Source organism: Thalassophryne amazonica, chromosome 12 (genome assembly GCF_902500255.1).
Source record: "Thalassophryne amazonica chromosome 12, fThaAma1.1, whole genome shotgun sequence".
Lineage (NCBI taxonomy): Eukaryota > Metazoa > Chordata > Actinopteri > Batrachoidiformes > Batrachoididae > Thalassophryne > Thalassophryne amazonica.
The window spans coordinates 92150633-92177348 of NC_047114.1; the positions used below are offsets into that span (position 1 = coordinate 92150633).

The 26716-nt window shown below is 42.3% G+C and overlaps 1 protein-coding gene across 1 annotated transcript in view; it reads right to left on the bottom strand.

The window, feature by feature from the left end:
• Positions 1-26716, bottom strand: part of LOC117521913 (solute carrier family 22 member 23-like) — a 97852-nt gene that overhangs the window by 18439 nt on the left and 52697 nt on the right. Inside the window, exons 4-5 of the mRNA XM_034183279.1 lie at positions 18013-18181; positions 3892-4019 (exon numbers count right to left, since the gene is read on the bottom strand). Coding sequence (XP_034039170.1) covers positions 3892-4019; positions 18013-18181 — 297 coding nt within the window. The remainder of the gene's footprint in view (positions 1-3891; positions 4020-18012; positions 18182-26716) is intronic.

Here is a 26716-nt window from a genome sequence, read left to right on the forward strand (position 1 = left end):
CGGCCATGCAAGAACTGGGACATTTTCAGCTTCCAAGAATTGTGTACAGATCCTTGCAACATGGGGCCGTGCATTATCCTGCTGCAACATGAGGTGATGTTCTTGGATGTATGGCACAACAATGGGCCTCAGGATCTCGTCACGGTATCTCTGTGCATTCAAAATGCCATCAATAAAATGCACCTGTGTTCTTCATCCATAACAGACGCCTGCCCATACCATAACCCCACCGCCACCATGGGCCACTCGATCCACAACATTGACATCAGAAAACCGCTCACCCATACGACGCCACACACGCTGTCTGCCATCTGCCCTGAACAGTGTGAACTGGGATTCATCCTTGAAGAGAACACCTCTCCAACGTGCCAAACGCCAGCGAATGTGAGCATTTGCCCACTTAAGTCGGTTACGAGGACGAACTGGAGTCAGGTCAAGACCCCGATGAGGACGACGAGCATGCAGATGAGCTTCCCTGAGACGGTTTCTGACAGTTCGTGCAGATATTCTTTGGTTATGCAAACCGATTGTTTCAGCAGCTGTCCGAGTGGCTGGTCTCAGACGATCTTGGAGGTGAACATGCTGGATGTGGAGGTCCTGTGCTGGTGTGGTTACACGTGGTCTGCGGTTGTGAGGCTGGTTGGATGTACTGCCAAATTCTCTGAAACGCCTTTGGAGACGGCTTATGGTAGAGAAATGAACATTCAATACACGAGCAACAGCTCTGGTTGACATTCCTGCTGTCAGCATGCCAATTGCACGCTCCCTCAAAACGTGTGACATCTGTGGCATTGTGCTGTGTGATAAAACTGCACCTTTCAGAGTGTCCTTTTATTGTGGGCAGTCTAAGGCACATCTGTGCACTAATCATGGTGTCTAATCAGCTTCTTGATATGGCACACCTGTGAGGTGGGATGGATTATCTCAGCAAAGGAGAAGTGCTCACTATCACAGATTTAGACTGGTTTGTGAACAATATTTGAGGGAAATGGTGATATTGTGTATGTGGAAAAAGTTTTAGATCTTTGAGTTCATCTCATACAAAATGGGAGCAAAACCAAAAGTGTTGCATTTATATTTTTGTTGAGTGTAATTCACACTGGAGTTTAACCCACACCTTTTTCCCCCGATTTAACAACAGACGGGAACTCAGTGGAGCACATGTTCACACCACAGCATGTGCCTTTTAAATTCCAAAAACAAGCAAGACGGACAAACAAACATGTTTTGAACAACACAGTGGATGTTATTTGATGCAGTTTGGACAAAAGACGACATCAGATGTACATGGACGGAGAAGTGAACAGTGGATTTATGCAGGAAGCTCACAGCTTGCGGTGTGTGTCATAAGGACTTTTAAATTCTAAAAATAAGCAAGATGGACAAATAACTATGTGATGGGCAACATATTTCATATTATTTTATGCAAATGAAATCTGACTGCTGACCCACTGCATTAGATACACAACAATAAAAATGTGAGTCCAAAGCAAACTGTTCCGAGAACCACAGCAGTCCCCAAAAATATGACTTAATAAGCACTTGAACTGGCGTTAGTCTGTTAGCTTAGGTGGTCCGACTCGAATAGAAGGGCATGGTGAGTCTTTTTTCATCACATACAGAGCCACCCCTTTATGCAATAATGTGTTTATCGTGCTGCTATAGTGCCAACATGGCAACGCCCAGACACAAGCTTCATATCGGCTGTTCTGGGTCTTTGCAGAAAACCTACGGGTGATGTCATGCCAGCTTTGTCCAGTGTATACAGTCTGTGCTCATCTTGCCATCACAACACTGCATTCTTCACTGTTTAATTCTTAATATGAAATATTCACACCAACTTCATATCAATCTTCTGTAAGGCACAAAGTGTACAATTTGTAAGCAGTTTTATTTTATTTAAATTATTTTTATTTATTAAATCTGCTCTTTAATTTGGCATTTTTATGCACTGTTGCAACGTATTTTTGATTTTCTTTTGTTTAGTGCATTAATTCTTGGGAACGCCCTAATAACAGGATCAATTAATTAATATGTGCTTTTGTTAAAGTCAGACCGCAGTACAAGTGGCAGGACCTCCCAAACTAGTAAGAAGAAGAAGAAACACGAAACAACCTGCTCTCTCCTGCACTTGCAGCACTTTTGAGTTGCATCAGGACAAAGTGTCCAGCTTCTGCTTATCTGCACACCATTATGTCAGCTCAAATCCACCTACACAACCTATAATTAAATTAATGAGAACCCCTAGACTGTGCTGTCACCAGCTGCTACCACTGGAGTGGCTTGTTGCTATGGTTTCCAAAGAGAAAAATTGATGTAACCTTGTCAGTCCGTTTTATTTAGAAACAAGGAGTGGGGAACACCCAGAAGGTGTCACTGCAGCTCAGACAGAATGACAGGATAAAACCACTTTAAAATGGTAAATGGACTGCATTTATATAGCACTTTTTCCATCTGCATCAGATGCTAAAAGCGCTTTACAATAATGCCTCACATTCCCCCTGATGTGAGGGTGCTGCCATACAAGGCGCTCACTACACACTGAGAGCAACTAGGGGATTAAGGACCTTGCCCAAGGGGCAAGAGTGATTTTCCAGTCAGGCTGGGAGTAGACAAGCTTGAATCTTCGACTGGACTGGGTTGCTTGACGTGAGGATGTTTCGCTTCAAATCGCAGAAGTTTCCTCAGCTAAAATTCTTGCTCTGGTAGTCTAACTTCTGTCTTGACTCTTGTAGAGAAGAATAACCGAAGCCACAAAAGCTGGAGTTTTAAACCTAACCAGACCCTTCCTACCGAGAGGCAACTGCTATAGGCTAGTGACTAACAATTGCTCTAATTAGCACCTATTGTGCTCCAGTTAGCGCCCTCCTAAAGACAGGGCAGCTGTCCTTCCTAATGCTGGGACTGATGCCTCTCCTGACGACTCTCCTGATGACGTGAATGACTCATTACCATGAACAAAAGACTGAAACTGCTTTGACCTGAGTACCCCATTGTAAACAGTGGACAAAGCATGTCTCAGACTCCCTCCCCAGTTAAGGCTGGGTTTCAAATGTCTCACATACAATGCCTCCTTCACTCCTCTCTCAAATTTCCATCTCAAAGAAATTTGACAGAAATTAGTTCACCCTAAGGACAGGTTCCCTAGTTGCAAACAGAGGAATGTTGTGTATTCTATCTATCTATCCAATGTCAGGAAAACTGTAATGAACACTACATAGGTGAGACTAAGCAGCCGTTACACAAAAGGCTATACCAGCACCGCAGTGAGGGTGCCGGTGGACCTCAGTCTGCAGTTCATCTCCACCATAAAGACACTAACCACACGTTTGAGGACAAGGAAGTTAAAATTTTAGCCAGAGAAAAGAAATGGTTTGAGAGAGGGGTGAAAGAGGCCTTGTATATGAAACAGTTGAAACCCAGCCTTAACCGGGGAGGGGGTCTGAGACACGCTTTGTCCCCTGTTTACAATGGGGTACTCAGGTCAAAGCAGTTTCAGTCTTTTGTTCATGGTAATGAGTCATTCACGTCATCAGGAGAGTCATCAGGAGAGTCGTCAGGAGAGGCGTCAGTCCCATCGTTAGGAGGGACAGCTGCCCTGTCATCAGGAGGGTGCTAACTAGCTTCTGTGATTTGAAGCGAAACGTCCTCGCGTCAAGCAACCCAGTCCAGTCGAAGATTCAAGCTTCTCTACTATGGAAACCACCTTGACAACTGAGAGCCTACACAGAAACAGTCAGGCTGGGATTTCAACCGAGGATCTTCTGGTCTCAAGCCCAATGCCTTAACCACTAGACCATCACCTCCCCTGACAATAAAGCCACACAGCATTCACAGGATGAGGAGGGAAAATCCAGCATTATTCATGTAAAAACATCTTTGAGTCATTACCTGTCAGGATGTTGTCTGGGTCAAGTTCCATGTTCACCTGGTTTTTCTTGGCTATGTGTCCCATGATCCACTTGGAGCGGCAGTACTGCTGAGTGGCCAGGAGCCAACGCAGTGACTCAGGAAAGATCCTGTCACACACACACAAACACACACACACAGCGGACATCATCGTTAATAATGTCAGACATGTAAATGAGTCACTATGACCCTTTGCCAAGTCACTGATTGGCGCTGGCAGATATTCCAGGGTACCTGAAGATATCGTCCTCCCATCCCCCTGTGGGTGGGGGGTATTCATACAATACCTTCCTCCACAGGGGGGGGGGGGGGGTGGGACATGTCCTGGTCTGGGGTGGGGGACTCTGGGATGTCCATCAAGTTTACCAAGTTTTAACTGGTGTTTGTTTGTTAGCAGGATTTCTGACATACTAATGAAGAGTGTATTATTATTCATTTATTTTTTTGTTTTCATGAAACACTGTGAAAAGATTTTTATTCTTATTTATGTATCTAGTTATTTTGCCTGGAAACGGGAACAATAAGTTCTGCGGTGGATGCAGCAGATAAGGCAAAGCCACATGATTGATGACACGTAATTTTTAGCAGGAAATATTCAGAACTAATAAAGTAGAAATTCTTGCTCGGTTACGGTGTTGGGCCATTTAACTGAGCGTATGAATTAGATCTATTTTAAAATATTGAAAATGTCATTTACAGACACAACTTACGAATGATTCTAATATATTTAGGGATGCACAGAAGCCTGAAACCACTGTACTCCCTTTTAACTATTCTCATGTTCAATAATACTGATGAAGTGCAATTTGATTAATGCAAGCAATCGGCACTGGAGCTTGTCACATAATTATGTTATAACGGTACGGATGAACTAATGAAGGCAAAAACAGTTTCAATCTTGTTACCTAATGAACAAAGCAATGAACAGAATCCACGATTGGCTCGGGAGCAAGTTTAACAAGCTCATTTCTGATTTCTTCAACGCTGTATGTGGGATAATATTTTTACTTTACAGTTTCTTCTCCACTGTGAGTAAAATGAGAAGGTGAAACTGAGTTGAGGGAGCGCCAATGGTGTGATGTCCACACTGATTAAATGAAATCTGAATTAAAACAATATTTTCAATTTATTTTCATTTATATATCACCAAATCACAACAAAGTTGCCTCAAGGCGCTTCACCCAAGTAAGGTCTAACCGTACCAACCCCCAGAGCAAGAACACAGGTGACAGTGGTAAAGAAAAACTCCCTCTGATGATTTGAGGAAGAAACCTTAAGCAGACCAGACTCAAAGGGGTGACCCTCTGCTTGGGCCATGCTACTGACACAACTGACAAAACAATTTACAAAACGAATATACAGGAAATTTTGCCTGTGCACAGGACAGAAGGGTTACAGAAACAGACTCAAACAGAGAAAAAAAAAAAAAAAAAAAAAATCAGAATCAGGCATCGGAAAAACAACGAATATAGTATAATGTGTCAGCTTTAAGCAACAAGAAAAACAGAAGAAACACTAAGGTTATCGCCGGCCACTAGCCCTAAGCTTCACTAACAGACCCAGAACTTAGATAAAGTTGAGGCCGTGGCCCGCTCCATTTCCTAATAAAATGAATTTAAAAGTGTAAAAAGCATAGTAACATACTATGTGCCTACGTGACTCATAATGAAGGACTATAATATAACTTGCTGTTACATGTCTGCAGATTCCTGCAAAAATACACCTCACTCGGTGGAGTACGAGTAATAGGAAGACGAGACGGGAAGGAGAGGAACAGTAGTAGCCAGTAGCAAGCAGCATTTCTGGTATTGATGTTTGTATTTACATTTTGCAAATTGTTTTTTACTTTTTTACTTCTACCGTGTGCTTCTTACCCTGTGTGCTGCTTTACAATGCTGCTGGAATCTTAATTTCCATGACGGAGTATTCCAAGGGGATTAATAAAGTTCTAACTGTGCTGGAAATTATTAATCTTTTTTTAACTTCTGGATCTGTTCCTAAACGTTACAAATCTGCAGTGATTAAACCATTACTTATGAAACCTAATCTTGACCCTAGTGTATTGACAAACTATTGGCCGATATCAAATCTATAATTTTTCTCTAAAATTCTGGAAAAAGTGTCACGGCAGCTCATATCAAATCAAATCAAAACAATTTTATTTATATAGCGCCAAATCACAACAAACAGTTGCCCCAAGGTGCTTTATATTGTAAGGCAAAAGCCATACAATAATTACGGAAAAACCCCAACGGTCAAAACGACCCCCTGTGAGCAAGCACTTGGCGACAGTGGGAAGGAAAAACTCCCTTTTAACAGGAAGAAACCTCCAGCAGAACCAGGCTCAGGGAGGGGCAGTCTTCTGCTGGGACTGGTTGGGGCTGAGGGAGAGAATCAGGAAAAAGACATGCTGTGGAGGGGAGCAGAGATCAATCACTAATGATTAAATGCAGAGTGGTGCATACAGAGCAAAAAGAGAAAGAAACACTCAGTGCATCATGGGAACCCCCCAGCAGTCTAAGTCTATAGCAGCATAACTAAGGGATGGTTCAGGGTCACCTGATCCAGCCCTAACTATAAGCTTTAGCAAAAAGGAAAGTTTTAAGCCTAATCTTAAAAGTAGAGAGGGTGTCTGTCTCCCTGATCCAAATTGGGAGCTGATTCCACAGCCTAGAGGAAATAAATGCATGAATTAGTTTTTCAGCATCACTCTGAGACAAGACCTTTCTAATTTTAGAGATATTGCGCAAATGCAAAAAAAGCAGTCCTACATATTTGTTTAATATGCGCATTGAATGACATATCCTGATCAAAAATGACTCCAAGATTTCTCACAGTATTACTAGAGGTCAGGGTAATGCCATCCAGAGTAAGGATCTGGTTAGACACCATGTTTCTAAGATTTGTGGGGCCAAGTACAATAACTTCAGTTTTATCTGAGTTTAAAAACAGGAAATTAGAGGTCATCCATGTCTTTATGTCTGTAAGACAATACTGCAGTTTAGCTAATTGTTGTGTGTCCTCTGGCTTCATGGATAGATAAAGCTGGGTATCATCTGCGTAACAATGAAAATTTAAGCAATGCCGTCTAATAATACTGCCTAAGTGAATAAAATTGGTCCTAGCACAGAACCTTGTGGAACTCCATAATTAACCTTAGTCTGTGAAGAAGATTCCCCATTTACATGAACAAATTGTAATCTATTAGATAAATATGACTCAAACCACCGCAGCACAGTGTCTTTAATACCTATGGCATGCTCTAATCTCTGTAATAAAATTTTATGGTCAACAGTATCAAAAGCAGCACTGAGGTCTAACAGAACAAGCACAGAGATGAGTCCACTGTCTGAGGCCATAAGAAGATCATTTGTAACCTTCACTAATGCTGTTTCTGTACTATGATGAATTCTAAACCCTGACTGAAACTCTTCAAATAGACCATTCCTCTGCAGATGATCAGTTAGCTGTTTTACAACTACCCTTTCAAGAATTTTTGAGAGAAAAGGAAGGTTGGAGATTGGCCTATAATTAGCTAAGATAGCTGGGTCAAGTGATGGCTTTTTAAGTAATGGTTTAATTACTGCCACCTTAAAAGCCTGTGGTACATAACCAACTAATAAAGACAGATTGATCATATTTAAGATCGAAGCATTAATTAATGGTAGGGCTTCCTTGAGCAGCCTGGTAGGAATGGAGTCTAATAGACTTGCTGATGGTTTGGAGGAAGTAACTAATGAAAATAACTCAGACAGAACAATCGGAGAGAAAGAGTCTAACCAAATACCGGCATCACTGAAAGCAGCCAAAGATAACGATATGTCTTTGGGATGGTTATGAGTAATTTCTTCTCTAATAGTTAAAATTTTATTAGCAAAGAAAGTCATGAAGTCATTACTAGTTAAAGTTAAAGGAATACTCGGCTCAATAGAGCTCTGACTCTGTCAGCCTGGCTACAGTGCTGAAAAGAAACCTGGGGTTGTTCTTATTTTCTTCAATTAGTGATGAGTTGTAAGATGTCCTAGCTTTACGGAGGGCTTTTTTTTATAGAGCAACAGACTCTTTTTCCAGGCTAAGTGAAGATCTTCTAAATTAGTGAGACGCCATTTCCTCTCCAATTTACGGGTTATCTGCTTTAAGCTGCGAGTTTGTGAGTTATACCACAGAGTCAGGCACTTCTGATTTAAAGCTCTCTTTTTCAGAGGAGCTACAGCATCCAAAGTTGTCTTCAATGAGGATGTAAAACTATTGATGAGATACTCTATCTCACTTACAGAGTTTAGGTAGCTACTCTGCACTGTGTTGGTATATGGCATTAGAGAACATAAAGAAGGAATCATATCCTTAAACCTAGTTACAGCACTTTCTGAAAGACTTCTAGTGTTTATTCCCCACTGCTGGGTAATCTATCAGAGTAAATGTAAATGTTATTAAGAAATGATCAGACAGAAGGGAGTTTTCAGGGAATACTGTTAAGTCTTCAATTTCCATACCATAAGTCAGAACAAGATCTAAGATATGATTAAAGTGGTGGGTGGACTCATTTACATTTTGAGCAAAGCCAATTGAGTCTAATAATAGATTAAATGCAGTGTTGAGGCTGTCATTCTCAGCACCTGTGTGGATGTTAAAATCGCCCACTATAATTATCTTATCTGAGCTAAGCACTAAGTCAGACAAAAGGTCTGAAAATTCACAGAGAAACTCACAGTAACGACCAGGTGGACGATAGATAACAACAAATAAAACTGGTTTTTGGGACTTCCAATTTGGATGGACAAGACTAAGAGTCAAGCTTTCAAATGAATTAAAGCTCTGTCTTGGTTTTTGATTAATTAATAAGCTGGAATGGAAGATTGCTGCTAATCCTCCGCCTCGGCCCGTGCTACGAGCGTTCTGGCAGTTAGTGTGACTCGGGGGTGTTGACTCATTTAAACTAACATATTTATCCTGCTGTAACCAGGTTTCTGTAAGGCAGAATAAATCAATATGTTGATCAATTATTATATCATTTACCAACAGGGACTTAGAAGAGAGACCTAATGTTTAATATACCACATTTAACTGTTTTAGTCTGTGGTGCAGTTGAAGGTGCTATATTATTTTTTCTTTTTGAATTTTTATGCTTAAATAGATTTTTACTGGTTATTGGTGGTCTGGGAGCAGGCACCGTCTCTACGGGGATGGGGTAATGAGGGGATGGCAGGGGGAGAGAAGCTGCAGAGAGGTGTGTAAGACTACAACTCTGCTTCCTGGTCCCAACCCTGGATAGTCACGGTTTGGAGGATTTAAGAAAATTGGCCATATTTCTAGAAATGAGAGCTGCTCCATCCAAAGTGGGATGGATGCCGTCTCTCCTAACAAGACCAGGTTTTCCCCAGAAGCTTTGCCAATTATCTATGAAGCCCACCTCATTTTTTGGACACCACTCAGACAGCCAGGAATTCAAGGAGAACATGCGGCTAAACATGTCACTCCCAGTCCGATTGGGGAGGGGCCCAGAGAAAACTACAGAGTCCGACATTGTTTTTGCAAAGTTTCACACCGATTCAATGTTAATTTTAGTGACCTCCGACTGGCGTAACCGGGTGTCATTACTGCCGACGTGAATTACAATCTTACCAAATTTACACTTAGCCTTAGCCAGCAGTTTCAAATTTCCTTCAATGTCGCCTGCTCTGGCCCCCGGAAGACAATTGACTATGGTTGCTGGTGTTGCTAACTTCATATTTCTCAAAACAGAGTCGCCAATAACCAGAGTTTGATCCTCGGTGGGTGTGTCGCCGAGTGGGGAAAAACGGTTAGAAATGTGAACGGGTTGGCGGTGTACACAGGGCTTCTGTTTAGGGCTACGCTTTCTCCTCACAGTCACCCAGTCGGCCTGCTTTCCCGGCTGCTCGGGATCTGCTGGAAGGGAACTAACGGCGGCTAAGCTACCTTGGTCTGCACCGACTACAGGGGCCTGGCTAGCTGTAGAATTTTCCACGGTGCGGAGCCGCGTCTCCAATTCGCCCAGCCTGGCCTCCAAAGCTACGAATAAGCTACACTTATTACAAGTACCATTACTGCTAAAGGAGGCCGAGGAATAACTAAACATTTCACACCCAGAGCAGAAAAGTGCAGGAGAGACAGGAGAAGCCGCCATGCTAAATCGGCTAAGAGCCAGTAACTGCGCTAAGCTAGCGGATTCCTAAAAACACACAAAGTGAATAATGTGTAAATAATTTAGAGGTGATTCAGCAGAGGGAGTGCTTTAGTTAAGGCACATGAAGATTACACTGTGAAACAAATCGTTATCTAGTTAACTAGATCAATCTAACTGCGCAGATTAAACAGCTAACAGATACAGCAAAACACCGCTGTGCTCCGGAACAGGAAGTGATACAATACCGCAGTGAGAGTCAACCACCAGTAGAGGCAAGCAAGAGCCAGAGCAAGGGCTCATAGACTATCTTACTGAGAATAATCTCTTTGAGCCACTGCAGTCTGCTTTTAGAAAATATCATTCCACAGAGACGGCTCTCACTAAAGTGGTGAATGATCTTCTGCTTACAATGGATTCGGACACCACTATGGTTCTGTTGCTGTTACAGCTCAGTGCTGCATTTGATACAGTGGAGCATCATATTCTACTTGATAGGCTGGAAAATCATTTTGGGATTACTGGGAGTGCCCTTGCATGGCTGACGTCATACTTGACCAGTTGTTCTCACTGTGTTTTGTACAGTAACACTACCTCTAACCTTAGTGACATGAAATTTGGGGTTCCACAGGGGTCTGTCTTAGGCCCCCTGCTTTTCTCCCTTTATATAGCACCCCTTGGGCACATATTGCGGTGTTTTGGGATTACTTTTCACTGCTATGCAGATGATACTCAGTTATACATGCCGATAACTGCTGGTAATCTCGTTCACATAAAATCCTTAGAAGATTGCCTTGCAGCAGTGAGAAGTTGGATGTCTAGAAACTTCCTACATTTAAACTCTGATCAGACTGAAATGATGGTTCTTGGTCCAGTGAGACATCGACATCAATTTGACCAGTTAACACTCAGCCTCTACTCATGTGTCATACATCACACTGACAAAGTGAGGAACCTTGGGGTAATTTTTGATCCTTCGTTGTCCTTTGGCCTCCACATTAGAAATATTACTAGGACTGCTTTCTTCCACCTGAGAAATATAGCGAAGATTTGTCCCATCCTGTCTATGGCTGATGATGAGACCCTGATCCATGCATTTAGCTCTTCTAGATTGGACTACTGCAATGTTCTATTTTCTGGTTTACCGCAGTCTACCATTAGGGGTCTCCAATTGGTTCAAAATGCTGCAGCCAGACTTTTGACACAAAGCAGAAAGTTCGACCACATTACACCCATTTTGGCGTCTCTTCACTGGCTTCCTGTCCCAGTGAGATCAGATTTTAAGGTTCTGCTACTAACCTATAAAATTTTCATGGACTGGCACCTCCCTACCTAGCTGACCTAATTAAACCTTACGTACCGGCCCGGGCTTTACGTTCTCAGGGTGCAGGACTACTTTGTGTCCCTAAGGTGAATAAGACGTCTGCAGGTCACAGAGCTTTCTCTTATCATGCCCCTGTTCTGTGGAATGATCTCCCTGCATCAATAAAACAGTCAGATTCTGTGGAGATTTTCAAGTCCAGACTTAAGACGCACTTATTTTCCCTTTCATATGGCTAGCATACTGGTACAGTTTTGTTTTACGCTTTTTACTCTTTTAATTCATTTATTAGTAATTGGAGCGGGTCGCGGCCTTAACTTTACCTAAATTCTGGGTCTTTTAGTGAAGTTTAGGGCTAGTGGCCGGCGATCACCTTAGTATTTCTTCTGTTTTTCTTGTTATTTAATGGTGGCAAATTATACAGTATTTTTTTGTTTTTCTGATTCTTCTGATTCTGTTTTTTCTCTCTGTTTAAGGTGCAGCTCCACCCAGAGATGGGAGTTGTATTCGTGTTGGCGATCCTCCTGTCCTGTGCGCCAAAAGCATTTCTTGTATATTCGTCCGTGAACTGTTCTGTGAATTGTTCTGTAATTTATGTTTGTAGCATGGCCCAAGCAGAGGGTCACCCCTTTCAGTCTGGTCTGCTTGAGGTTTCTTCCTCAGAAGGAGTTTTTCCTTACCACTGTTGCTCTGGGGGTTGGTAAGGTTAGACCTTACCTGTGTGAAGCGCTTTGAGGCAACTCTGTTGTGATTTGGCGCTATATAAATGAAAATAAATTGGAAATTGGAAATTAATATTGCACTATGTGACCTCCAGTTCGTCAGATAGTAAAGGTGCTATGCAGTATTTGACCAGGAGGTGTCATTAGTCTCTAATGAGCTGTTCATCTTGACATAGTGAAGCTTTTGCGGATACAGTTGGCTGGGAGGCTTCAAATGTCATGGCTATGGCACTTCAAGCGGTAAACCTCAATGGGATTAAATGAAGCCATTCCAGAAGTACAGAACATTGCAGTTCACTGACTGGCCACTTGAGGCTGGCTCCAACATAGAGCACATTCCCATAGGAGTCAATGTTAAAATGTACAAATTTAGAGCAGAAATAAACATGTTTACCGCTTGGTAAACAAAATGGTTTTGGTCTCTATAGATAGATTCCCTCTCCATGACAACTGTATTCTTAGTTTAAGATGTTTTAAGGCATAAAGTTTTGTATAACTGTGGGCGTGGTCGCTTTGAGTGAGAGTGGTTGAGCCGAGCGCGTCCGCCTCTTACTGTGACCGTAGCTCATTGCGCGCTCAATGCGGCTGCTAGCTGTTGTGGAGGCTGTGTCTGGTTTTTTTTTTTGTTTTTTTGTTTTTAAAGAGCTGGAATAAGATGGCTTTTTGTGTGGTGAAACGCCCTAATGGATCATCTAAGATGTCTCTGCTGCAACGCTTGTGCTGAGTGAAAATCTCATCAGATTTAATGTTGTATGCTAATGGGATTAGCACTTTTACAGCTGTCATTAGCCTGACCTTTCAGGTCCCGTTAATGCATGATTACTGAGAAAATAAGCGGCTCGTAAGTTTTAATGTCCACACTATAGCAAATTTTTTTCCGAGAACCACTGCAGTCCCCAAAAATATGACTTAATAAGCACTTGAACTGATGTCAGCCTGTTAGCTTAGGTGGTCCGACTCAAACAGAAGGGCATGTTGAGGCTTTTTTCAACACACAGGGAGCCACCACTTTATGCAATAAAGTTGAGGAAAGACCACTTTAGACTACAAATAAGGGATTGTTCATTTCAAACAATAAAAGAAAGTATCCCTATTGTCCAAAAAGCTTTTCTACTTTTCTTGGATCATAAAAAAAAAAAAGTTAATATTGAAGCCTGGGCCACAATGGCTAGCTAGCTACTGCGGCTCCTGTACAACTACATAAAATAAATGTATTCCAAATACATGAAAAATGATACGGATGTGTTTTTAGAACAGTTTTTACCTCATTTGAGTAGCATTATAAAACTAACATGCCTCACTAGCTAATATGACGGCTGTCACCATTCTGGTAATGCCTAGCGTAGCTGTAAGCTAATAAATTAAAGAGTACATAAATGGAAGTAGAGAAGCTTGAATCTTCGACTGGACTGGGTTGCTTGATGTGAGGACGTTTCGCTAGCCTATAGCAGTCAGCCTCTCTGTAGGAGGGGTCTGGTTAGGTTAAAACTCCAGCTTTTGTTGGCTTCTGGTTTATTCTTCTCTACAAGAGTCAAGACAGAAGTCAGACTACCAGAGCAAGAATTTTAGCTGAGGAAGCTTCTGTGATTTGAAGCGAAACGTCCTCACGTCAAGCAACCCAGTCCAGTCGAAGATTCAAGCTTCTCTACTATGGAAACCACCTGGACAACTGAGAGCCTACACAGGAATACATAAATGGAAGATATTTATACTTCTGAATACCATTTTATTAAAAATTCTATCAACCTGTTTTTAGAACAAGTCCCACTTTTATCAACCAGGATATTAGAAATTTAGAGGAAATATTCTATATAAGCTAGCCGCTATTTCAAATAAGCTAGCCACCACCATTTTTGGACTTTCTAGATGTGATTTCCAAATCAAATCCAGACACTCCTGTAGTCCGTTTCACCTCATTTTCAGGAATAGGGATGTGAGTCTTGCTTGAAACTGAAAGCATGACATGGGTCATTAGTGGATCAATTTAATCAGATACAGAGTATTTGTCAAAAATGAAGAATTTATGAAACTCATTGAAAAATTTAAGTTTGCCAAACTCCAGTTATAGTAAATCCCTCATACTTTTTGCCTGTAAATTGGTGGAATAAAAGCAGGAGAGTAGAACAGATGCTTAACGGGGAGCTAATTTGTTCAAAGAATATGTTGATTTGAGCAAAAACCATGCCAAATACCTCAGTTGGTTCACTTTTTCAAGAACAGATTGCATGTACTTGCATTGGGATGGTTTTAACCACAAATCGCCAAACTTAGATCTCTCGGCATTGATGTATTCTACTTAACCAGCTGTATTTACACTGTTCTTTGTGATAAATCTAGTTCATGGCCATAAAAGTCGTCCAACTTCATGAACAGCATCTCTGTATGTTTGAAGATATCAGGGGTTTTGCCAGTAAAATATTTTTTAATAAAAAGTATAGAGTATGTCTAAAATAGTTTTTCCTGCTCCGTGGAGATTAGATCCACAGTCTAATATCCAGTTATTTCTGAAAAATGCTTTGACTCACAGTTCCCACCTCCAATTTCCTCCATTTCTGGGCTGCCGTTCTTCACCCAGCGAATCCACTGACACATCAAAGAGGGTTTAAAAAAATCTAATATTTTACACCTTTAAAAGGGAAATAAAAAGAAAAAGAGCACCTTTTTTTTTTTTTTACTTACAAAGTGCTGCACCCTGCTGTTTGTCCGACACTGTGGAAATCCTTCATCAGGCCCCAACTGGCCGATGACTTCACTCTTTTTCGTTCACACTTACAGACTAGATCAAAAACACTCACAGGGCCTAGCGACACCGCACCCACGTTTCAAAGTACCAGGCATGCAGAGAAAATGTTCAGGTGTGGGAGCACGTGCTGGTACCACACACTGACTCATCCACCACCCAGGCAAACAATCGTTCCATCTCCACCTCTCGGAAGAAATCATCTACCCACTACAGCCAGGTGAAATTTGTCCATCCCCTGGACTTTTCCAGCCAATGGGGTCTTCAACGTGAGGGTACCTACATGCTGAGAAATGTGCCACATGGCCAACAGTATCACAGCTGACACTCGCTCATGGTGGAAGTGATGATGTTCCTCATGTGCGTCTCTCTAAGTAACCGCTCATCTAACACAAAGTCATTCCAGCAGAGGCCAACGATCCTGCAAACAGCCGTAGTACCAAAGTCATGTAGTTGTCGTGTTAGGTCACTGGTTTACGTCCAGTTCTCACAACCATACTGGAAAGTAGGAAACACCAGGAATCTAAAGACATGGACCCCTCAATGTCAAAGGCCAAGAACCCAGACACATGGACGTCACTGCTGAGATTACGGAATCTTGACATGTTTGACACTTTCCCAACATCCAGGTACACGTCTGGTGGCCTAGGCCAGGAAGTTCATGAAAGCCTGTATCTCAGTTTGGACCCAGATTCTCCAGTTCTTCCCTCAGTGACAATTAAGGCTGGGATTTGGCTGGGATCTCAAGCCCAACACTTTAACCACTAGACCATCACCTCCTCCAAATAAACCTCTTGATCAAAATCAATTCCTAAGATATGCTGATAACATACATCCAAACTTATTCAGATAGAGGTGAACACAAGAACATACACCTCACATGGAGTCAAACAAAAAAACCCTTATACACGGACTGAACACTGCCTTCATGATAGGAGCCACGCCTCAGTTACAACCAGCTTGCTACAGTTGTATTTTATCCAAAATAAAGAGGTTGCATCAGTTTCTTAACTGGAGGAGTGGCAGTTTGATCTTAGGCTTACAGGACGTGCCAGTTTTTCACCTGGGGAAACTTGAGATCCTGTCAGTTTACCATCACAAACAGGGTGGAGCTGATTTTACAACTTTATAGATCCTGCCAGTTCATCGACCGGCAGATCCCAAGAGAGGCCACCTGTAGACGTTACAACAGTATTTAAATACTCTAAACACTTGAAAATCCATGTAAGAACTTCCATTTCAGGAATTAACATTTTCCTTTTTACATGTCAAATGTAGTGTGCAGCCTTTTCTAAGAAGAGCTCACGTCTCACGTCAGACTGAAGATCAAATGCTGAATGATGTTGAGCTGGTGCTTCTTGACTTTCTGACATTCTTCATCCTGGCAGCAGTACCACTGATGTTTTTGTAGTTCATATTGATTTATAAGAGCACTGATAAAAGTGAGGTAACAAATTTATTTGAACATTTTTGCAGCATGTCGACGGGACCAGCGGGACAGCCAGGACGTGTTCCTACGCATCAACGAAAGGCTTGAAATCAGCACGGAGGATCTAGATGACTTAAGCCACCATGACATTTGCACAAATTTGATCCCCGCACTGGCACACAATCTTGAGTGCCAGTCAGTAAATTTGTCATAAACTGTGCATGAAATGTTCAAAATTTCTAGCACGCATAAATTTCATGCCACTTGCATGAACTTAGCGTGAACATTACGCAACCTATTCGCAAACACTGCGTGTCACTGCGCGCAGGGCCTTGCACAGTTTCCGCAGAGATCCCGCACAGTTTATGAACAGTTTACGATGGGTTTACTCATTGGCACGCAATGACTGCGTGCCAATGTGGGGATCAAATTCGTGCAAATGTCAAGGTGGCTTTTCAAGCGTACTATCTAATGACACGCACTGGCATGATGAACTGTGTGCCAATGCAGGCATCAAATTCATCTAAGTGTCAAACTGGCTTTAGAAATTCTACATGCACCGAGATGCTTTCTGGTTCTGAAACATTATTATATTATAAACATTATGTTTACATTGATTATATTTGTTATATTCACCTTCACCCTTTTGGCCACACGGGTTCACTGTATGTTGTTCCTTTTATGAGTGTTTGTTATTGTCTTTGTTCATCTGTGTGTTAAATAAATAAATTTGTTCATTCATATATTATATTTATGTTCGCAGGTAAACATTGGCTCTGAGTGTATTAGAACAGTATCTGCTGTGCACAGTGTCAATTAAAACACTGAAGTGAAATATTCCATAACATCATATGACAATAAAGTACATAATTCAAAAATATCATCTAATAACATAAATTATTCTAAGTTGACCATTCCACATAATTAATAGAATTACTTTTGTACTTTAACTATATTTTACTCCTAATACATTGGTAGTTTTACTTCCTATTTTTAAGGCTGGATTTTCACTTTGCTGCTTTGTCAGTCTGCTGCTACACACACTCCTGTCCTGTTGGTGGCAGTAATATACTGAAAGGATTCTTCACCAGCATTAAAGTTGAGAGAAGACGTCAGTGTTAAAGTCATGCTAACTTAGCAATGATAACGTCATCAGTAACGTGTTCTGTTATAGGCTGAGGATGATAAAAACATTTGGATTAGTGGATAAATGTGGTGGTTACATGAACTTAATTTGGTTTAATTTGGTGTAAATACACACACAGACTCCTGAACCTTTGGACTAGTGACCCTTCAGACTAGTGAGCCTTCGGGCCGGTGGCCCTTCAGACCGGTGACCCTTCGGGCTCGTGACCCTTCGAACTACTGAATCCTTCCCGTAAAATTAAAGTGAGCCCATCATCTCCTGTTTGTGACCATGATAACTCAAAAGCAATAAATGCTACCACCTTGTAAATTTATAAATAAATCTAAAAAGAAATGTGTGATGGAAATTAGGAGCAGGTGTAGTTGAAGTTACATGAGCTTGTTTGTCAGTTTGTTTCATTTATAAGATCTCGGTTTAGTGGAAAGGAAGCCAAAGTTGCAAAACCTCCCTTGTGGTAAAACATTTGCAAATCCTAATGAAATTTTATTTGCATTATAAAAACAGCAGTGTTGTCCTGTACGTGGTGCTGCACAGACCAGAGCGCACTGGTAGAGAGTCAGGCATGTGCCAAAGTGCAACAGCTGCAAAGGTCCATTCCTTACCAGATGTAGAACAGCATCAGCAGGAGGGGGCAGATGATGACAGCCTGGAGAACCTGCCAGTCACGGCACAGATTCGCCACCCCGGGCATCAGCAGCTGACCACCCAACATCACAAAACTGGCCACCATGGTCATGGAAAAACGCCACGCCGGCAGACACAGCTCGACCCCTGGCAGAGGAAAGACAGGAAGCACAGTAAGGTGAGAGAGGACAACAGCACTGTTTTAAGGTTTCTTCTCAAACTGATACCACGACTACAGTGGAGTAGATATTCTGTTTCCTCACACTGACAGAAGCAGGTCAGAGGTGATGAATCAGCCACAAAAACAAAACTCGACCTCTGTGTAGGTGAGGCAGACGAGCCAGAACATCGATCCTGACAGCGGTGGCACGTTCATGATGTGAGGTTTAAACTGATCTGATGCATGACAGCAGTAACACACTGCAAAAAATTGGAGTGATATTTACTTAAAAGAATCTAGGAAGGTTTTCTCATTCAGAAATTCCAAGTAAATTTTACTTGCATACATTAGTTTTTCTACAAGACTAACAAGTAACATTTACTAGCAGTCATCAATTCAATGTTTTCATTGAATTTTACTCTCACTTTATTCATAAAAAGTAAAAGTTTTCAGCTGTTCCCATTTGGATCTGCATACTGATTTGGCATAAATTCTACACTGGATGCCCTTCCTGATGCATCCCCACATTACATGGACAAATGTGGCAGTGGTGGGATTTGAACCGGGAACCGTCTGCACTGAAACTAAGTGCACTAATCACTTGGATTATTATGGATGATTAAAAATACTTAAATTTGTCGGACAGTGAGACAAAAGAAATTCTGTTTAGAAAATAGATGCATCAAGATGCATCCATTGTAAAGTTTGTGCAAAATCAACATGCAGATCCAAACAGCTGAGAAGTTTTACTTTTTATGACTAAAGACAGAGTAAAATTCAATGAAAATATTGAATTGATGATTGTTAGCAAATGTTACTTGAGTTATTCTTTTAGAAAACAAATATATGCAAGTAAAATTTACTTAAGATTTCCCCTTGTAAAATTTACTTGGAATTTCTGAGTGAAAGTAAATATTACTCCAATTTTTTTTCAGCTCACAAACTGTCCACCCAGAGGACAACCTGGTACCTGTGATCGCTTTTTCACTGCCACAGTTCTGCACAAGTAGGAGAGTCGGGTTTTACACTGACTTAGGGTTTTGTTCCACTTTAATTTCCTCATGAGACCCAACAAAACCTGAGGGACTGGACTATTGCAACGCTGATTAGTTTCACCCAAGCCCCAATCTCCAGTGCAGAAAAATTAAGCCAATGCAGAAGTACCAAAACTTGCATTTCGCCGAATGGCCGCATGAAGCTGACTCCAAAAGAGAGCAATCCCCCACAGATGCCCATGTTAAAATTCCCTACTTTATAGCAGAAATAATAATATATATAGCATGGTACAAAAACTGTTTTGGTGACCAACTATAGAAACTATAGTTTCCCCTTTCGCGACCAACTGTACAAGAGGTGAATTTTTAGATAAGTCATCATTTAAGATGTTTTAAGGCATAAAGGTGTCAATAATTAGGGGGCATTCTTTTATATAAGGGGTAATAATTCCTAACTATAGCTAAGTAGGGCTATGGCCATTTTAAATGCTAAATGGATTACATATGTATAGCACTTTCAAGCTCAAAGCGCTTTACGGTGATGCCTCACATTCTCCCACCCACCCACACACACTGATGTCAGGTTGTTGCCATATAAAGTGTGTGCAACTTGGGGATTAAGGACTTTGCCCAAGGGCCCGGATTGATTTTCCAGTCAGATGGGGATTTGAACTGAGGACCCTCTGGGCTGGTTTTGACTGTGTTTGTCGATTCCGAGTATGTTACTGCAAATAACTAAATTTGGATCATACAGGTGCAAAAACAAATCCTGACAAATGAATCCATGGTGACTTGTCTGGCTGAAAAGCCACCACACGTGAAAAGGTGCATAAAGCTGCACTGTGTAGGATTTAGGGGTGTTTATTAGCATGGATGGGTTATAGTATTCATAACCACATGTGCCTTGTGTGTAAACTACCTGCAACAATGAACAGATGTTTATTTCAAAAGCTTAGAATGAGACTTCATACCTACATGGCAGCGGGCCCCGTCCTGGAGGCCACCATGTTGCACTGCCATGTTGATACTTTAGCTTAAAAGGGCTAAAGGACATACGTACTCACATTTTTTCAGCATGGCTAGAAGACTGATGAAAAAGCGAGAGAGCTCACTTTTTGCTCTGCTATACATCATCTACTGGTTGCTATTGCAGGCTAATACATTCAAATCAAGATTAGAACCCTTATTTTTGTGAAATGGAGGATCACACATGTTGCTTGTCAAAAGAAAATGCAAGGGAGCGTGAATCCCCTTTGATAAATATGCCTAAACATGACAGGCAAACAAAATTGTAACTAGTGATGGTGTGATGCAATCTGGAAACCTCATCACTAGAGGGCACTAAATCCTACACACTGTAGCTTTAACAAAAGCAATAAATCTGTGGTTCGTCGCTCCAGGCCAGCTGACAGGCCGAGGCAGCAGGTTGCTGTGAAGCGGAAACACTAAAAAGAGGTTCCTTGTACTTTTCTCTCCTCTGTCAGAATGAGTCGTATTCATTCACCCAGTCATTATCATGCACACACAGCGGCGGCTCGCAGCCACAGACAGTGCGGCCCTTTAGTTACTGCAGTGTAGAGGCGGAGTTCATGTCAAACCACCCAGAGTGAATAGTGCTGTAAATCCACTACTCTGATCTTTTGTTCCCTTTCAGTCACTCGATACAACACATGAATTCTTCTAGCAGCGGGGCTTTTCTGCTGGGCTGAGACGAGGACAGTCTGCGGATGGAGCTTTCAAGGTGACGGGACAAGAATAATACAGTGTGTCTGTGTGTGTCAGCAGTCCCAGATTCGTTCCAGAGGAAAAGACCAGAATTTCAATTAGGACTTGCCCCTTCTGAGGACATGAATAATGCTCTCTGTTCACAGACACAATCGCAGCTGGAATGACAAAGCCAATAAGTGGCACGCAGGGCGATGAGCGCACGACCTGCCGAGTTCGAACCCGCTAGCCTCATGTCTCCTTCTGTGTGTGCAGCAGGGAAAAAGTGACTGTTCATTGGCTACACAGACCGCAAGGGATCCCAGTTCTCATCCTGGTGTGACCTCCCAGTGCAGGCGCGTCGGTGCGTAAAACCAGGAAGGCATCAATACAGATGTAACGACAAGCATGAAAAAGTGAAGGAATGTCAGGGAGTCGCATCAGTGTCACACGGCCCCAAACCGTGAGTGGGGCCCTATGGCCACGCTACAGAGAGCGCAAAGTGCGCAAGTAAACGTGATAGACCGAGCGCTCCATTACGGTGGGGGAAAGGAGAGGTGACTCGAAAGTAAGCACACCTGTGGCGTCAGATCGGTGCCAAAATAAGTCTCGCGTAAAACATGCATCCGCGCATATTATATTATTTCACGCACTCTTTGCACATGCACTCAGTGGGAACTGCTCCTCGAGTGAGGAAAAAGGCGCTGCGAGTGAGCATGCGAACATGTGGCTAGCGCCCCGCCCTCTTGAAGTTGATTTCTGCACTCTCGCTTGAAATTAGGGGAGGGTTTTGGCACTATAGGGGAGGGGACTAGGGGTCGGTACTCGCGCTGCTGTGATTGGTTGTTTCTGAAGAGCAATATTTGATTGACAGCCCTCCTCTAATATCTACACACGTGTAAAATAATATAATAAGTCCGAACGCGTGTTTCACGCGAGCCTCATTTTGGCACCCATCTGACTCCATACACACGGCCCCGGCAGCGGTCACCTCATGAGGAAACATCAAGGATATACAAGATCTGCTGCAAACACCTTGGTGTTAGACACCACAGCACACCTTCAGAGGTCCAGTGGAGTCGATGCCTCGACGAGTTAGGGGTGTTTTGGTGGCAGAATGTCTTGTATCTTCCACAATCACAATCACAGTCGATATTTCTGTTTTATATTTGAAAATAATTTCGTTTATTTGCTTTCAGCTCTACTGACCAGCACTATGGAATCTGCTGTGATACAACACATTCTGCAGAAAAGGACCAGCTCTTGAGCTCTTGCTGACCCTAATCCTCCACAGTTTACTAGATCAGCAATCCCACAATGCCCTGCGACAGCCCGTGACCCACTGACATAAATCTATTCCAAACTAATCTGACGTCACACGCCAAAGATCCAACCCGAAGGTCTACGGATAGAGGAAACGAGGCGCACACACAGGTTTTGAACTCACTTTACGCACAGTGGAAATGAAAATGACATAATCAAACAACAAGCTACTTATTATAATAACTACAATAATCCCCAAAGAAGCTTTGGCAGATTCGCTGACGTGAACAAAACCAGGATATGATTCACACCTTATGGTGAATGCTGCACTCCTTCACAAGCTTTCTGTCAAGTGCACATGGGGGGGGGGGGGGTCCACTGTTTTAAACACATGACTGTTACGACCGTTTCTGCTCACATGAGGTCCTCGTGGCCCCACACCACAATGTCACGTCACTGCCTGATCCCGCTCGCTGGGCTGAAGCATTTTTTAAAATAGTGAAATTTCTCTGCACTGAAACATAATTAAAAGTTTGTTTAGTGTGTGGGAGATTTATTTTCTTGGACGCAAGAATCAGACTTTTACAGGATAATAATAAACAAAAAATAAATAAAATAACTCACTCACCCACTCGTCTACATTTTTCTACATTTATTAAAGAAAGAAAGAAAGAAAGAAAGAAAGAAAGAACATAAAACACTTGGCTTCTTCAGATTTTTGCACAGTACTCAGTTTGTACGTTTTACAAGTTGGTTCAGTTTCCAATCCAAATATTCTTAAAAGAAATGTTGCACCACTGGTTTTCCCACTCGAAAACTTAAATTGCCCTTCTGGAACAACAAAGTATGTCACTTTCAGAAAGCAGATTCCTGCAGACTGATTCAGTTGTCAAGACAAAGCAGGACAGAAAGTGATGCCATAGACAGCGGAGCTAATGTTGCAATCACAAAATGCTCCGGGGGCAAGACTACTTCATTTCAGAACGGTCGGTTCTGCATCTGAGGTGTGAGAAGGCCAGATCTTGGTAGAATACAGCCTTCCAAGGATGCAGCCTCAGAATTGAAACATAGCCAGTGTTGTTATGGACCATGTGGTCAGTCACATCACCACCAAATTAGAGGCCGACCGATATGAAGGTTTGGGAAGTCGATGTGACACCAATATTACGAAATCAAAAATTAACAAAATTGATACATTTGTCAATACTGACATAAAAATGGCAACGATTTCCAACATTTCATTATCAAACCCTTAAGACAAAGAAATGTAATGGAGATGATGTTTTACAGCTTAAACATGAACTTTATTATAAATAAGTATACATATTCTTGTCTGTTTTAGCTTCGCTGAGCTGGGCAGCATAGTGACCAGTTGTCTCTTGACACTCTGAATGGAAGCGAACGTCAGCTCATCACTTTGTCTGTTGTATTTAATGTAGCCAAGGGGTGATGGGGTCCCAGCCTTGCTTGACGTAAATAATGCTGGCTGCTGAAGAAACTATGTAATTGCACCATTTCCATTTGCATTGTTTGTTCAGTGAAATAAAAGTTAATGAAAAAATTAAAGCAGATACTGATATATTCATGAAAAGCTCATATCGGCTGATATTTTTGGCCAACCGATGGGTGGGTCAGATTTGACTTCAAATCCTTGACATTGTGAAAACAATGACAGCGTGCTAATCTCATCAAACCTCTGATACCTTTCTTGAAGATGAAGAAAACTATTAATTATCGTTTACCTTACTCTGGATAATTAAGCAGTGGACGAGCATGAGCAATTAACTATGTACGTTAAACACATTGTTACAACAAGTGGAAGGAGTTTTCTGGGCTTAAAAAGGAAATATCTTCGGAGTTTTTACTCCTGTGCATATGTGAAGGGTAAATGCATGATGCCATTGTGTCAATCTGGACCAAAATCTCAGGAACGGGTTAGGGTTAGCTTGGTGAACCTACGCTGCAAAAAGCAAAACTGGGTCGAACCTGGCACTAAGAAGGTCAACCTCATACAGTGAGGAAAATAAGTATTTGAACACCCTGCGATTTTTCAAGTTCTCACCCTTAGAAATCATGGAGGGGTCTGAAATTTTCATCTTAGGTGCATGAAAATTCAGTAATTCAGCATGTCCACTGTGAGAGACATAATCTAAAAAAAAATCCGGAAATCACAATGTATGATTTTTTTTTAATAATTTATTTGTATGTTACTGCTGCAAATAAGTATTTGAAAACCTACCAACCAGCAAGAATTCTGTCTCTCACAGACCTGTTAATTTTTCTTTAAGAAGCCCTCTTATTCTGAACTCTTTACCTGTATTAACTGCACCTGTTTGAACTTGTTACCTGTATAAAAGACACCTGTTCACACACTCAATCAATCACACTCCAACCTGTCCACCATAGCCAAGACCAAAGAGCTGTCTAAGGACACCAGGGACAAAACTGTAGACCTGCACAAGGCTGGCATGGACTACAGGACAACAGGCAAGCAGCTTGGTAGAAGACAACAACTGTTATGATTATTTATTAGAAAGTGGAAGAAATACAAGATGACTGTCAATCTTCCTCGGTCTGGGATTCCATGCAAGATCTCACTTCGTGGGGTAAGGATGATTCTGAGAAAGCTCAGAACTACACAGGAGGACCTGGTCAATGACCTGAAGAGAGCTGGGACCACAGTCACAAAGATTACATTAGTAACACATGATGCTGTCATGGTTTAAAATCCTGCAGGGCAGCAAGGTCCCCCTGCTCAAGCCAGCACATGTCCAGGCCCGTTTGAAGCTCACCAGTGACCATCTGGATGATCCACAGGAGGCATGGGAGAAGGTCATGTGGTCAGATGAGACCAGAATAGAGCTTTTTGGAATCAACTTCACTTACCATGTTTAGAGGATGAGAACAACCCCAAGAAAACCATCCCAACCATGAAGCATGGGGGTGGAAACATCATATTCTAGGGGTGCTCTTCTGCAAAGGGGACAGGACAACTGCACCGTATTGAAGGGAGGATGGATGGGGTCATGTATTGTGAGATTTTGGCAAACAACCTCCTTCCCTCAGTAAGAGCATTGAAGATGGGTCATGGCTCGGTCTTCCAGCATGTCAATGACCCCAAATGACAGGGCAGCTGTCCCTCCTAACGATGGGACTAACGCCTCTCCTGATGGCGTGAATGACTCATTACCATGAACAAAAGACTGAAACTGCTTAGACCTGAGTACCCCATTGTAAACAGGGGACAAAACGTGTTTCAGACCCCCTCCCCGGTTAAGGCTGGGTTTCAACTGTTTCACATACAATGCCTCCTTCACTCCTCTCTCAAACCAATTCTTTTCTCTGGCTAAGATTTTAACTTCCTTGTCCTCAAACGTGTGGTTAGTGTCTTTATGGTGGAGATGAACTGCAGACTGAGGTCCACCGGCACCTCTCAGCGGTGCTGGTATAGCCTTTTGTGTAACGGCTGCTTAGTCTCACCTATGTAGTATTCGTTCCAGTTTTCCTGGCATCTGAAAGAATACCCTACATTGCTCTTTTTGTAACTAGGGATCCTGTCCTTAGGGTGAACTAATTTCTCTCTCAAGGTGTTAACAGGTTTAAAGTAAACTGGGATTTTGTGCTGTCTGAAAATCCTTTGTAGTTTTTCCCCTACTCCTGCTAAATAAGGGAGAGACACTCCTCTTCGTCTTGTCTTCGTCTCCTGTCTGTCTGGTCTCTTTGTTCTTTGGGACTTCTGCACTTTATCCAGGGACCATCGTGGGTACCCACAATACTGTGAGGGCTTTCCAGACATGTTGTTGTTCTTTAGCCCTTCCCTCTGTAGTTGTGGGCACCTGTAGGGCTCTGTGTTGAAGAGTCCTGATCACCCCGAGCTTGTGTTCAAGGGGCTGGTTTGAGCCAAAGAGCCGATATTGGTCATTGTGAGTGGCTTTTCTGTAAACCCCTGTCTGGAGCTGCCTGTTCTCTCCAATCATAACATCACAGTCCAAGAAGGCTGAATGGTTGTTTCTGGCATCCTCATGTGTGAACTTGATATTGGAGTCCACCGAGTTGATGTGCTCTGTAAAGGCCTCAACTTCCTGTTGCTTGATTTGAACCCATGTGTCATCAACATATCTGAACCAGTGACTGGGAGAGATGCCCGTAAATGACGTCAAGGCTCTCTTCTCCACTAGCTCTATGTACAGACTGTAGGATCCATGGTTGTGCAATGGGGTCTTAACATCGGGGTGATCAGGATTCTTCAACACAGAGCCTTACAGGTGCCCACAACTACAGAGAAATGGTTTGAGAGAGGAGTGAAGGAAGCATTGTATGTGAAACAGCTGAAACCCAGCCTTAACCGGGGAGGAGGTCTGAGACATGCTTTGTCCCCTGTTTACAATGGGGTACTCAGGTCTAAGCAGTTTCAGTCTTTTGTTCATGGTAATGAGTCATTCACGTCATCAGGAGAGCCATCAGGAGAGGCTTCAGTCCCATCGTTAGGAGGGACAGCTGCCCTGTCATTAGGAGGGTGTTAACTAGAACACAATAGGTGTGAATTAGAGCAATTGCTTA